The sequence below is a fragment of the Balaenoptera acutorostrata genome, chromosome 3, assembly GCF_949987535.1.
Source record: "Balaenoptera acutorostrata chromosome 3, mBalAcu1.1, whole genome shotgun sequence".
Taxonomy (NCBI): Eukaryota; Metazoa; Chordata; class Mammalia; order Artiodactyla; family Balaenopteridae; genus Balaenoptera; species Balaenoptera acutorostrata.
Genome location: NC_080066.1, coordinates 10337900 through 10352755, shown reverse-complemented (window position 1 = coordinate 10352755; position 14856 = coordinate 10337900). Strand labels below are relative to the sequence as shown.

The 14856-nt window shown below is 44.3% G+C and overlaps 1 protein-coding gene across 1 annotated transcript in view; it reads left to right on the top strand.

The window, feature by feature from the left end:
* GAD2 (glutamate decarboxylase 2) overlaps positions 1-14856 on the top strand; it is a 68212-nt gene that overhangs the window by 6954 nt on the left and 46402 nt on the right. Inside the window, exons 5-7 of the mRNA XM_007189898.2 lie at positions 59-149; positions 686-798; positions 4692-4807. Coding sequence (XP_007189960.1) covers positions 59-149; positions 686-798; positions 4692-4807 — 320 coding nt within the window. The remainder of the gene's footprint in view (positions 1-58; positions 150-685; positions 799-4691; positions 4808-14856) is intronic.

The window sequence follows — 14856 nt, the reverse complement described above, 5'->3', positions numbered from 1 at the left end:
TTCGGAAGCATTTATTTTCATTGGATTCATCCTGATTTTGGTGTTCTGTCTAATTCAGGGCATCCCAGATATTTCAATCAACTTTCTACAGGACTGGATATGGTTGGATTAGCAGCAGACTGGCTGACCTCAACAGCAAACACTAACATGTAAGTAGCTAAATGTGTTTTTGTGTAATCCAGGATAATTATTAATGAGATTCCATAATCTTTATTCTACCTCTCATGTGAAAAATCTCTTTTTATTAAGTAGCCCCTAAAATAGTGAGACAAACTTCAGAGGAGTATGGATGTTTACTTTAGCTTAAAAGATACTCCTGATATATCTTTCATGCAATCAAAGTTATACACCATGTTCTAAACACAAAAGGGACATTTTGGGGCATGTTGGATTTATAATTATGTATAATATGAGAGAGAAATGGGACCAGATGTTGTCTTTTAGATAGTGTTATAATGTTACTCTGCAATATATTTATTCACTGTGATAAATGACCCTTGCTCATTAAGCCAATGATTGAAGCTCTTGACTTTAGGAATACAGAAAACCGAGCAAAACTTTTTTCTCTCCGCTCAGTGCTATAATTGTAAATTGTTCTGCAGATTGAAATTGTTCTGTAGATATTGTAATGATGAATTATTTCTTTGAGTTACAGACATAAAATGTGGCCATTACTACATTTCAGGTTCACCTATGAAATTGCTCCAGTATTTGTGCTTTTGGAATATGTCACGCTAAAGAAAATGAGAGAAATCATTGGCTGGCCTGGGGGCTCTGGCGATGGGATATTTTCTCCTGGTATATGATATTTTAACCTTTCTTTGTGTTTTTTCTTCTGATATGTCATGCCTTATTATGAACCTAGAAATGATTAAATATCTAGTCTGTGTTTCTGCATTAGGTTAAATAGGCTATATATTGATCAAAAGAATGAATGTGATTAAGTGCATGTGACCATTGACCACGCCTCCAAGCCAGCTACACCATGCTTGAATATTAATTATTTGTGTTCGAAAAGAGCCTAATCAGCAATGATATTAACCCAGTACTTCTGTGATCCTACACATAGGATGTATGGATCACGTGGAACAAAGGAGGGAAGATTCCTAATAAGGGAATTCTAGAATAAGGGGATTTCACTCTCCCAAGCATCAGTGAAAGGAGGAGTTTCTTAGAGCTAAAAAAGAGGGTGATGATTTCTTCAAGAGGTTTCTCATTCTTTTGCTTCTTGATGATGTCATTCAATCTTTCCAGTCTTTCCCATCCTGCCTTTTATCACCAGCCATTGCATTCTAAGCTCCGTTATTTACACCTCTTCCAGCCAAGAAAATCAACCTGAGACAGAAAGTCCTGCTTTTGGTTCCTGGGTCTGTGTGCGTGACCTCGGTTTGATGCAGAGATGAAATAAAAGTTAGGAAGGCAGTGGGAAGAGAGAGAGTCACTGACCCGTGGAAAGGAAACCTGGCGTGCAGACTGTCACCTCCTCAGCGGCAAGAGAGGGGTCTTCAGAATGGGTGTTACTGCCCCAGGGCTCAGTCCACGGAGACTGACCCCGCTGGGGAGGCCAGAGCCACACCTGCCGTTGTGTCAGGCAGAGCAAAGGCCAAGTCGTGCTCCCTCTTCAGCAAATCTACAAAGACAAGGGGGTGATGAGGGAGAGAGAAAGTGAAGAGAAGGCAGAGGGAGGAAATGGTGATGAGTAACAGCGGCCTCAGGGCCAAGTCCTAAATTAAGCAGCTTTATCTACAAGCTCAGATCGGCTATTTTATTTTCTGTTTTTAAAGCTATAGCATATGTTTTCAGGTGCTGAAGGAAAATGTGTTAGTTAAATGAAAGGGAAAATTTGCCTTTTTAAATTTAAAGTCATTGAACACCAGCTGTGATGAATTTTAAGCTAGCTTTATTTTGTAGGGAACTGAGTATTTAGTGTTCCTTTGGAAAACCATCCCCAATTGAGGGAAGTTTGTCATCATTAACTGGAACTGATGCTCTTAAGGTGTTTTTTCACGAGGAACTAGGTAGGGTACAGAGATCAACGTTGTTTCTACCTTTATTCTTCCTTCTCTTGTAAGATCGGTTGTGTGATTGAGCTGTCCTGAGGGAACCAGGAGCACCTTGGGCTCTCTTATAATGGTTCCCAAGAGTGGGAAGAGAACGGCTGCTCCTGTGGCCCCGGAAAAGGTGACTAAGGGGGGTTTGGGCCAGGCCTGACTTACCTGGCTGGTCTTGGGACCCACCTGCCCCAGAAAATACAGAGCCAGAGAAAGACTCCTCTTTGGCAGTTCTGCTAAGCCAGGTATGGACTAAGGGCTGCCACCCTCATCAATGGTGGGGAATGATCAGGTAGAAGAGACTAGAACTTGATCCTGAGGCTCCTTCCTTAGATCCTGAAGACCCACATGCTCTGACCCCAAGATGGAAGCCGTAGATGCCAGGCTACAGTGTAATGTAGACCTTGCAAAATCGGGAGGGGACAAAAGAAAAGGTCATTAGCAACCTGTTTCTGCCCTGCTTTCTACAAGGCGTTACAGAGGAGAGATGGATCATAGCATCGTCACATGTTAATGGATGCCTTTCTGGGTAGCATCCAGCCTTATTCCCGGGGAAAGGGTCTTATGATTTAAGGGGTGGACATAAGGGAAATCACACATCTATGTGCCGGAGACCTGAGGGTCCCATTGCCTGGGACTAGACATGAAGAATTAGGTCTGTGCTTGAAAATATAGTGCAGCCCAGTTTCCTTACACCTCCATCTGTAACAGCCAGAGGCGACATGCTTCATGGAAAGCCCTTTGAGACTTCTAGAAGAAATCTGTTTACGGGATGTAACCCTCAGCCGGGAGCCAGAGGGAACTGGAGAAGGTCACCGCTCAGGGAAATCTTGACTTATTCACAAACCTTTTCCTATCTAACAGGATTTTCAGAATGTTTCGGGTCTTGTTTTTGCACCCTTTCTCTGGGAGATTCCTGGGAAAGAAGAGCACGTAGGGCCCATGCATCTGTCCTCCTGCCTGTGTTACACAGTGCAGTCTGCTCTGTCCGGAGACCCAGGAGCCTCTTCATCCCTCTCTGGGCAGCTGAACCTTTAGATGGAGAATGACTGAGCCGTGAGACAAAGAGTGGGAAGCAGAGTGGGACTCCCTGGACAATTGTCCTTGGAAGTGCACTCTTTCTGTGTCCATCTTCCCCTTTTTCTTCCTCTCTCCTTTCTCCCCAGCCTCTCTGAAAAGAACTAGGGCAGCGGTTCTCAACTGGGAGCTATTTTGCCCCCAGGGGATATTTGGCAGTGTCTCTGGAGAAATTTTTGATTGTCACAACTCATTTGGGGGCTGGGGGCATGTAGTGCTACTGGCATCTGGTGGGTAGAGGCCAGGGATGCCCAGGGCAGCGCCACCATAAGGAATTATCCAGCCCGAAATACCCCTGAGTGCCAGGATGGAGAAACCATGAGCTAGAGTGAAACTTCCTTTAAAAGCTGGTCCTTTGCCCACCAGCATCCTGCACCGTCAGCCTTTTAGACAAGGTGTCTGCTCAGAGCAGGCTTGACCTGGATTCTATTTGTTCAATGTCTCTGGGGTCCAGAAGAGGTAGGGATTGCCCTCATTCTGACTGATGACAGAGCCAGGCTCTGGGTGACTACTGCTCTTTGCCAGGTTGCCTGCTTGCATCAGAGCCCAGGGCAGAGACAAGGCAGAGATCATGGCCCTGCGTGGGCCATCCCACTTGGTACAGAGAACCCTCCTGCTCCACAGCCACCAGAAGGGAAAGGAGCTCAGAGAACTCACGTGATGGCAGAGCCCGGGCGCCTCCCCCTGGGGGTTGGGGGGGCTCGCGGTGTCTTCACTCTGCCTCGTGGTCTCACAGCTCCCACACCAGCATATTCATTTGCATTCGCAACAATCTGCCTTCTACCTGGTTAGCAAAAATCCTAAACTTTCCAACAATCCTGGGGAGAAGCTCACTTTTCTTTGCTTGTCAAATGAGACTCTACTTATAAGATACAGATCTTATGGTATGAAATCCTTGACAACCTTAGGATGACACATGAATAGTAATTCAGTATGGACTTAAAATTCCCTTTGTTGTGTATTTTCCTATAATTATGAAATTGTAAGCATTAAAATTATATTTCAGTGATGTCATTGAGAGGGCAGAACCATCTGGAGGGAATTAACAGATGAATGTGATGAGATGGGCTTGGATGTTTACCCTCATCCTGTAAGGACTGTTAACAGTCCACCTCATTAATAGCAAATGATCTTTCTCTGTCCAAGTGCAAGGCATTGCGTGAGCTGAAATGAAAAGAAATGTCCTCTCCATGAGGATATAAGTTTATCACAGGCCTAATGCAGAATGACTACACTGTCAAGCCGAGAAGGAAGGCAACACTTTTTAAGTTCTTAAAAGCCTCTTCAAAGGGCCCCTAGCAAGAGCAGAGTCAACTGCAGTGACAGAGGTGGGTGTGGAGGGGCTGGCATCCATCCTAGAGTTGGGCTAAATGCTCCTTCTCTGGACCCTCTTAGCTAGTGCCTTTGAGTCTGAGGATTCAACTCAAAGGACAGCCAGTAAGAAGGTCTTCTCCTGTGTCCAAGGAGGACTCTAGGTCAATGGAAATAAGGAATGTTGCTTGCATGTGAAATGACGATGTTGACAATGACTAGAAGAGGTAACTGTTGTTGCTCTGCCTTTAGGTGGCGCTATATCCAACATGTACGCTATGCTGATTGCGCGCTTTAAGATGTTCCCTGAAGTCAAGGAGAAAGGGATGGCTGCGGTCCCCAGGCTCATTGCCTTCACGTCTGAGCATGTAGGTGTCAACGTTCTTTCCAAGTTTAAGGTTATATTCCTTAAAGCCCCGATTAAAGGGATGGTATTTGGAGATACTTTACCCCATGGTTTCTCTTTCCAGAAGATACTTCTTGGGAGAGAATGAGGGGAGAGATCAGCTGGGTGGTAAAATGGGGTGAGCTCCTTTGTCTTTGAAATTCAAGAAAATGCTCAAAGAGAAAGCAGAATGCTTTTACCCCTCATTCCTGTACTTACTTCTCTGTAATAATGTCACGTGTTGGGGGAATGGGAGGAGGAGAGAGGGTAGAGTAACTATGAACTCATTGCATCATCAATGCTGTGCCTGTATAACTCAAAACTCCCAAGTATCCTGTTGATACAGTCTTTCTGTTACAAAGTTCCGATCAGATATTCTACCCTCTTGGTTCCGTGAGACACTTTTGCGGCTGACTTAACCAGAGGTTTTATCACGGTAGAGAAATGGTCTAGTGACTGTCATATCTCATCTCTGGGCCGGGTCTGTCTCAGCCAAGCACAGGCTCCTGTCTACTGCCAGGCTGCCGTCCGGGCAGGACGCTGAGAGTTTGGTGCTCCAGGGAATGGTGCTTCAAATTCCTTCCATGGCCTTTAAAGAGTTAATGCCATCGTTCCTACTACCACTTAGGCACTGGAAAAATGGCCCATCCTTTGCTCGTAAATGAAGCCAAACAGCTTTAGCCTGCCAAGCCGCCATCTTTCTCGCATGTGCCAGGGCAATGCAGCACGCAAGTTCAAAGCCACAGAGCAGCTATTTGAGCAAGGTGTTGGTTCCAAACTGTCCTGCCACACGCGACCTGCAGGGAACCAGAGTCTGTTCTTGACAGGTGTTCGTAAGCATCACCTGCTGCGTAATTCCTGAGATTGTTCCTTCACGACATCTGCTTCAAGGTAGCCTAGAGTCTAGGAAACAATTGCCTCAGAGATTGAAAAGCCCTCTGAGGGCCGGGGAGCTAGGAGATGGGGAAGGACTCAGATCTACTACAGAACCTTTCTTTCTCCTATTTTAAGTGGTGTGTGTGTGTGCGTGTGTGTGAGTTCATAACAAGGAAACAAAAGGCAAGTACCGATTGGAAGCCAGTGAATACAGTTCACAACCACTCCATTAGCCATGGAATTAAAGGAAACGAATGATTTATCTTTAGCATCTTTAGCATCTTGCTTTCAGTCATGTTATAGCATTTTAATTTAATGCCCTTTCTCGATTTATAGGCATCAAATTTAGCAGCCTCTGATGTTTTACTTTCCTATTGCTGCTGGAACAAATTACTACAAACTTCACGGCTTAAAACAACATGAATTCATTATCCTGCCGTTCTGGAGGTCAGAAATCTGCAGTGGGTCAGGCAGGGCTGTGTTCCTTCTGGATATTGTAGGAGAGAATCCATTTCCTTGCCTTTCCAGTTTCTAGAGGCTGCTTGCCTGCCTTGGGTCAGGGCCACTTCTTCCATCTTCAAAACCAGCAGCAGCAGGTCTTCCAATCCCCCCGCCCCCATCTCTGACCTCTGCTTCCATCTCCTTCGCTGGCCCTGATTCTCCTGTCTCCCTCTTTCTCTTGTGATTATACCCTGGTAACACAGGATAATCTTTCATCTCAGGATCCTTCATCACATCTTCCAAGTCCCATTTGCCATGTAAGGTAACATAGTCACAGGTTTAAGGGATTAGGATGTGGACATCTTTGGGCGGGGGGACACATCATGTATTCTCCCAAGCCTAGGTCCCCACCATGAGACAACTCTCATTTCTCAGCTTCTCCAAGGGTAGAAAAACATAAGGTAATTTGTCTTCCAATTACGATTTCCCTAAAGTGGATTTGGATCCCTAAATAGTTACATGTTACTGTATTCTCAGACTAAAAAGCCCAGGTGATCTTATATTGGCATCTTCTTCCTTTGGTTTCCGTGCTGTTTCCACATCCTGAAATGAGGTTGACCGATCAGCAAGTTCCTTGTGCTCTCTGATTTCTGCACGAGTTTCTTGGGCTCAAGTTGGATGTAAGTTCACTCAACGTTGCTCAGAAAGTCCAGGTCATGTGATCTGAGGATAATTTTGCTCTGCCTTTGTTCCTTGATATTGTCAACTTCAATCTCTTTCTCCATTTTCCAAGAAAAGAAAGGTGATTCAGAAAGAAATGACTACAGCAACCATTCGATTCTCCCGCCTCCTTCTGGTATTTCTATCTGTGCCCATAATTACGGAAGAACATTTGAAAATTATGAACCTAAAGTGTGAATCGTTTCTAACTCAAAGATTTTGACAGATGAACTATCCTTCCAATGTACAAGACCTTATATCTGATTGCTATGGACCATTTCCAACTTCTAATAGACACAAGTTCATCTGATTGAACAACAACCTTGTGAGCCCGGCAGAAAAGAGATTGTTCTCAGCATTTTTTTTTAAATGAAGAGGCTGCAGTTAGCTAGGTAGGTAGAGCCAGGATTAAGCAGATTTCCTGACTCCTAGACCTGTGAGGGCCCTGCCCCAGCTACCAGTGCAGAAACCAGATTAAAAGATACAGCGACAGAGTTTTGTAAACCACAGATCATCAATTGCTTTAACATTTTATACCTTCCTGAGTCAGATTTCCACCAAGAGCTTTTTTCTTTACGTGAAGGTGATGCTAAACTGTTCCTTCTCCATGCCCCACAGGAAAAAAAAAAAAAAAAAATCCTCCTTGATACCCATAGGTTGGGCTGGGAAGGGCTTTTAGAGCTTAGAGCTTGATTTAAAGAACTCCCATGTCTCCTGGAGCACTTGATCCCAACCATTCTGGACAGGTGAGCCCTTAAAAGTGAGTCCTGCCTTGCAGCTCCAAGTTGAGAGGTAGCACAACCCCCGTGTCTAGTTGCTGCTGGGCTCCAGACCTCAGGGCCATTCCAGCCTATGCATCCTTTAGTACCGCTCCTTCTACCTTCAGGCCAGGCCAGATCTTTCCTTAGTCTTTTCGGATTTCACAGTCACTGCCCCCACCTGCCCCAGATCTTCCCAGGCTAAAGAAAGAAAATTGCCAAGTCAGTTCTCAAATGCCTTTTCTCCAGGCCTGTTTCCATCTCTGCGTGGAGGTTTCCTTCCTGAATCCCTTGACCTGCAGGGGAGAAGGGTGATGGGGGGCTTCTGTGTGGATCCTGTGGGGAAAGGGGAGGCCAATGGCCAAGGCAGGAGCTGCTTCGGTTACGGTCTCTCTTTATGTTCTTGGAGAGTTTCCAAGGCCCAAGACTTTTGGAGAATCAAATGAGAGCCTTAAAAAACTCTTCCCTCAGCGCCTGGGACATAGGGAGCTCTACATAAATATTAGGTGACTTGAAAACAACAACAACACCTTGTTTTATGGATGAAGAAGCCAAGCCCCAGAGGTGGAAGATGTTTTGCCCAAGGTTTCGTGTCCAGTCAATGGCAGCATCAGCTCTAGAGCCTCAGTTTGCCAACAATCCCAACACTGCTGTTTCAGCTCCTAGGCTGGCTGACCTGATCGCCACTCTAGCTGGCTGTTCTACATTCACTTGAAGCATCTTTTCTCAAATCCTGTTTTCTTCATGTTGGTTATTCTCATGCTAGTACAATTTCCTGATCTATTGAACCAGGTCCAGTTACTGCCCTTTCTTCTCTTCTGAGCACAGAGTTTATAACTAGACGTGGTTAGCGCCATAGTGATGAAAATGGGGTTGAGGAACTGTCATCCTCCAGCACCCAGCCAGAAACTTCACATGTTCAGAAAGCAAAGGGTCATCTTTTGTTTTCTAGGTGACACTTCACTCTGTCTCTGCCACATCCCACAAAGCTACCCATCACTTTTCCAGCCACCAAAACAGACTAGAACTTTCCCTAGCTGATAAGCAGGGCAAGCTGGGTTTGTTTTTTCGAATCAAACCGTTTTCTTGAAATTCGCATAGGACTAAATCAAACAAATAGTATTGCGATGAAGAACAGAAGAACATAAATCATTGAGTTGAAACAAGAGATAACGTTTATGAGTTAGGAGCTCCAAGATGATTTTCCTCCAAAATGTAGAATCACAAAATTGGAAGGGATTTTAAAGATTATCTGGTTCAATACTCATCCTTTGCTGGAATCTCATCAAACTCAGCGATAGAAGAGCTTGGCAAAAATTAATCTGATGACTTTTAGGTCCTTTCTTGAAAGGAGGTTTAGAGGAAAGCTAAGATCCCAGCTCAGTAATCCACATCTCTCTCTCTCTCTCTAAATCTTCTGAAAGCCCCAACCGTGAGCTTAATTCCAAATTCCTCTTATTTCCTCGTGTGACACAAGCTCTTCCAGAAATAACTTCACTGAAACAGCATAATCGCATCTAGGAAAAATGTTCCTTAGAATCACAACAGACACTGGGATCTTTCAGGCAAATCACCATAACTAAGTCATTCCACTCTTAACACGCCAGGCTCAGCTTGGGTCCACGGCTCCTGGAACCCATCACCAGTGTTCTGTTGAGGCCCCTCGTGACCTCAGCCCACTTCCATGGGGAGGTGATTCTCATAATTTGCTTTAGAAAGATGTTTTCATATAACCACACTTTTTGAGAGGGTTTCAATTCCAAAAAATAGACGTCCTTTCTGTTAAAAACAAAAGCAAAAAACAAATGGTGACCCAGGCAGCTCGGAAAAAGCTCCCATGTCATGCTTCTCATTAGACAGAAACACTGACCGAACTTTCAGTAAGTGAACTAGTGAACCAGATTCACTTCACCCCTGGCACCCCGTCCTCCGCCTCTGCGTTCCTCCCTCCTTTTCCTTGTAGGGTCCTCATCACCCCTGTATCATCTTCTCCTCTACCCAATCCCATCAAAACCTACTCTTAGGAAAGAACCTGAGAGCCATGTATATGATTGTAAAATCTAAGTGTTGCCTCTCCTGGGGGTATTTTCACTGCAATAGGAGACAAAGGAATGAGGAGACATTCTCAAAGAGCAGGCATTGTACTGTCAGAGAAGAGACAAATAAGAAGAGGACGTCACCCCTCCAAGTGCCCCTGAGGTCACATTCCTCATCGGGTGGGTGACTCTCCCTTGCTCCAAGTGCCAGGTCAGGAGTCACTGGATAGACCTATTTTTCTTCAGGTTAGTGGATGAAGCCCATAAGCTTTGGAATGGACTAGAAATGATGATAGGCCCTGCTCTGCCACTTTCCAGGACGTGACTTTAGATTACCTGCTTCATTTCTTCCTCATCTGTAAAACAGGGATTATAATACCCAGCTCATGTAGTTGTTGGGAAGATGAAGTGAGATAATACAGTACCTGGCCTTTAGTAAACACTCCGCAAATGGCAGCTAACACTGCCCTTGTAACCAGCCACCCACTGGTGTCCCGATGGGTAGAGAGCTGAACGTCTCCAGGAGGCAAGATGAAGGCATATCTGGGGCCAGTTATTTTCTTAAGATGGATAATGGCCCCTCTCCCAAAATACGAAGCAATGCCCAAGGATTCTCAGCTTTGGGAGAGTTTGGATTCTCTATTGTTACTTGTATGATTTTGAGATTTTTTTACATGCTCCAATATGGCATATGTTTATTTTAAGACATAAAGTGAATTAACATGTAATTTAAATTTAATTTTGTTTAATTAATTAACAAAATTCTGCTCAAGGTACCCAGAGAGACCTGAGGATGGCATCACATTAGGCTGGAGAATTGGAAGGGCCACATCTTTGTGAGCATCTATTGATGCTGGGCGAGCTGTAGGTCCTTCCCATGCAGTAGCTACACTTCTCACACCAACTCTCACACCAACAAGAGAGGGATTCATCCTTGCAGCTGAGCAAACAGTGGTTCAGAATGAGAGAATAACTTGACTAACTAGAGCCAGGTCATTTTATCTCAAATGACCTTTTGCTTTTTAAAAAAATTTTTTTAAATTGAAGTATAGTTGATTTACAATGTTGTGTTAATTTCTGCTCTACAGCAAAGCGATTCAGTTATATATATAATCTTTTTCATATTATTTTCCATTATGGTTTATCAGAAGATATTGAATATAGTTCCCTGTGCTATACAGTAGGACCTTGTTGTTTATCCATTCTATATATAATAGTTTGCATCTACTAATTCCTAAGTCCCAATCCATCCCTCCCCACCTCCGCCTCCTTGGTAACCACAAATCTGTTCTCTATGTCTGTGAGTCTGTTTCTGTGTCATAGATAAGTTCATTTGTGTCATATTTTAGATTCCACATATAAGTGATACCATACGGTATCTGTCTTTCTCCGTCTGACTTACTTCACTTAGTGTGATAATCTCTAGGTCCATCCATGTTGCTGCAGGTGGCATTATTTCATTTTTTTTATGGCTAATGTTCCATTGTTTTTATGTACCACATCTTCTTTATCCGTTCATCTGTTGATGGACATTTAGGTTGTTTCCATGCCAAATGACTCTTTCCACTACACATTTTCATTTCACTCTTCTCAGGATCCTGAAATCATGGAAATAATTGCTTTCATGTGACTGCATACATGCTTAGTGCCGGTGTTCATGTTTGTCACCACACATGCCCGTTGGGTCTACTTAATCCTGGTACACACCATTCCTTTCTTTTAAAACATACTTAGGGCACAAACTCACAGTGGGGTAACTTTAAACTATAGCTTTGAGGGCAAATAATAAGGTAGCAGCTTCACAGAAATGCCTTGTGTGCAGATCCATATCACCTCTGACTCACATGGGTCTCTAAGAACGTGGCGGGCAATCCCCTGCCCTCCAAATCATGATCATTAGAAGTGAATGAGGCGGTCTCCCAGAGTACAGGCTTCTTTGTACGTCAGGTGCTTTCAAAAGCAGGGTGCCCTTTTCGACCATTTGATGAGCAGAAGCAAGAACAAGAGCTACCAGTTTCTCTGAGACAGTATAGGAGGCAAACTAGGGGGTGTCGGGAAGGGGTGTGGAGAAGTAGGAGGACAGGGAAAGACTATTGGTCCAGTCATCGATGATGGGGGAAGGGGCTCCAGGGTACGGGGAGGGGTCAAAGGAGCAGATTCCGGCTCTTTCATAGGTTGGACTTCAAGATTTCCTTGCTGGGCATCCATGATGTGTAACGATGCGTAATCCATCCACCTGTGTTCTGTGTTCCTACACACACGTGCCATTCACTCCACCCACAAAGGGAAAGGCTGTTGGTACAAAAGGATCAAATCCAAATCCAAGGACGATCGATAGACCTCAGAGCTAAGAGGTAAAGCTTTGATAGACTGTCAGAAGAGTTAGGAGCTGAGTATTCCAGCCTAGTGTGTCCTTTTTCTTTGTTTGAAGTCTTTGGGTTGCTTCTTTCTTTCCCCCAAGCAGCTCGTCTGGTTAGAAGGGCCTACAACTGCTTCCTGCTTGGGAAGGACCCGTGGGAGGCTGTCTGGGGTGGGTGCCAAGGAGACCTCTGGACATGCTTTTATTTTATTTTATTTTTGTTGTTCTTGTTTCAACGATTACCCTTTATTATAATTATTACTATTATAAGTGAATATGCAAATATCCATAGAACAATTCCTTTTTAAAAAATTTTTATTGGAGTATAGTTGATTTACAATCTTGTGTTAGTTTCAGGTGTACAGCAAAGTGAATCAGTTATACATATACATATCACCACTTGGATGTGCTTTTAGAATAGGCCATAGATAAGAGGCATCGGGGTCCATTTAGCCCACCATCATCTGGCCCACACGTCAACATTGTGGCCAGAGATTTATGGCAGCAAATAGTGGATATTTCCCTGAACTTGTTCTCTGTGCACATGGTCAAATTCAACAGATGCTTGTTAACTATTTCAACAAAGTCTTTGCCCTCGTGCAGCCTATCCTAGTAGGGGAAAGACAGTAGACTAATAAATATCTACTCTCATGTCAGGTGGTGACAAGAGAGTGGCATGATAATGGGCTATTTTGCAACATGGTCGTGAAAGGTGTCTGTGGAGGTGATCTACAGCAGAGACCTGCATCAAATGAGGCAGGGGGCCACAGGCATAGATGAGGGAAGGGTTTTCCAAGAAATGGAACAGCAAGTAAAGAGGTCCAGAGGCAAGAACAAATTTAGCAAGCTCAAGATGAGGTAGGGGCAATAGCTGGCTACTGAGGGCTGTCTTGATCATTTTTGTGTCCCTGGAGCCTCATACGCTTTCCCTGAAACCCTGCGGCCCACAGGGCAGCTGAAGCTGAGCCTCGGTTAAATATCTGGATGTGACCAACAATGGCTTGAAAGAATTAAGGCGGCTTTCTAAACTGCGTATCTCAATTGTAATAGAGGAGGAGAAACCAGCATGGCAAGAGACTCGAAATGCTTTGTCTCAGAGCTTTCTACCATTCCCCTTACTCTCCCACCATCCCTAAAGACAGGAGACATTTATTGTCCCCATTAAAGAAGAAAGATCCCTAGGCATATTCTCTAGTCATGGGGATGGGTGGGAGGGGCTGTCATTCTCTCGCCTTCTTACTCTGGATAATCTCATCCCACTCAAGCCCCAAAAGCTTGCTTCTTTTAAAATTACAATTATTCTATAACTGTAAAATCCCATATTTAATTGCACCCAGTTAAAATATCAGCTGAATTATGTAGCCCGTATCTAGATTACTTACGATATTTTTTAAAATATGGAGAAATTAATCTTCAACCTTGAGTTTTTCATTTAGTGTAAAATAAAAATCATATGGGTTTTAACGTCTGTTCCCCTTGTTTAGAAATATGATTTAGTCCTAAGTAACCACTAGATTCTATCAGGGGTCTATGTTATTTTTCCAGAATCAGGGTGGGGGGAGGGGGCTCTTCGTTAACTCATCCCCCAGCCATTCCATTGATGAACAACTGATCATTACAAGAGCCCTGATGATTTGGGGATGCAACAGAATCCTTGTAGCTTCCAATTTGTGTTCATGGTTTTACCTTCTGAAGTCACCCAGAGCATCTACCCCCATCCTGGCACAGCCCTTCAGATGTGAACCCGCCATGCCACGTGTCCCTAACTCCCTCTGCTTGTGACCAAGCATCCTCTGAGCTCTCTAGATACCTGGTTCCCAGGGTCCTCAGCCTCCAGGACGCTGCCCTCTGCTCTGATCTATCAACAAGTGGTTCCATTAAACATGCTGCCAAGGAGTAAGAATGATTCTCCTCGCACGTTCTCACCAGCACAGGGAGTCCTGCCATTTCAGCTGTCTTCACGGTTTCTTCGTCCGTAGGAAGTGTCTTTTTTTTCCCACTCAAGTGCCTTCTCTCTTAGGTCCCTGGCTATTTATGGATAACATTTAGCTATTTCCCTGCTCCCTCTCCTGAAAATGTAACCAAACTCACTGTTTGGTACCTAATTTTCTTTTTCATTCCTTTGTTCCCCATCTTGAAGCTTCCTGTTATGGCATGTGTTTTTCCTTTAAATGTGTGGCATTTGGGATGGTGATCCATTATCCTAGGTAATTGCTCCTCATTTGAGACTCCCCATTCTTCCTCATTAAAGACCAGACAAGACTACTTCCTCTCATTGACCGGGTGCACCAGATCTCTTACTTACCCCCGGGGGGCCATTTAGCTGTTTAGTGCCGTCAGAAGTTCAGGAAGGAAAAAAACAGAAACAAAACCAATGAATCACCGAAGTCATAATTAGTAAAAGTTTATGGTACACACGTTACCAAATCCAAGCTCAGTCTGCCTGCTGCATGACAGGCCAATAATTGGGAGACAAGGTGCTGAGGCAAGGAGTAGTGACTTCATTCAGAAAGCCAGGTGTCTGAGAAGATGGCGGACTAGCATCCCAGAACAGCAACTTATTGGGGTCTGGATGCATTTCTTTTATAGAACAGAGACGGGGAGAAGGTGAGGAAGTAAAGTAATAAGGCCATAAGTCTTGCAAAATATCTCCTGGCTTGGCCAGCATTGGGGAGGGGATGTGTTAATTTCTTCTTTTCTGTAGCCTTTCACAGGTGGGCAGGGTCAGAATGTCTCCCTGTGAGCTGAACGGAGGCACTTTAGTTTAACATTCAGGCAGAGGGGCAGGGTTCCTAAGGCAGGCCATTATGTATGCTTACAGTTATAGATAACATCCTTTTAT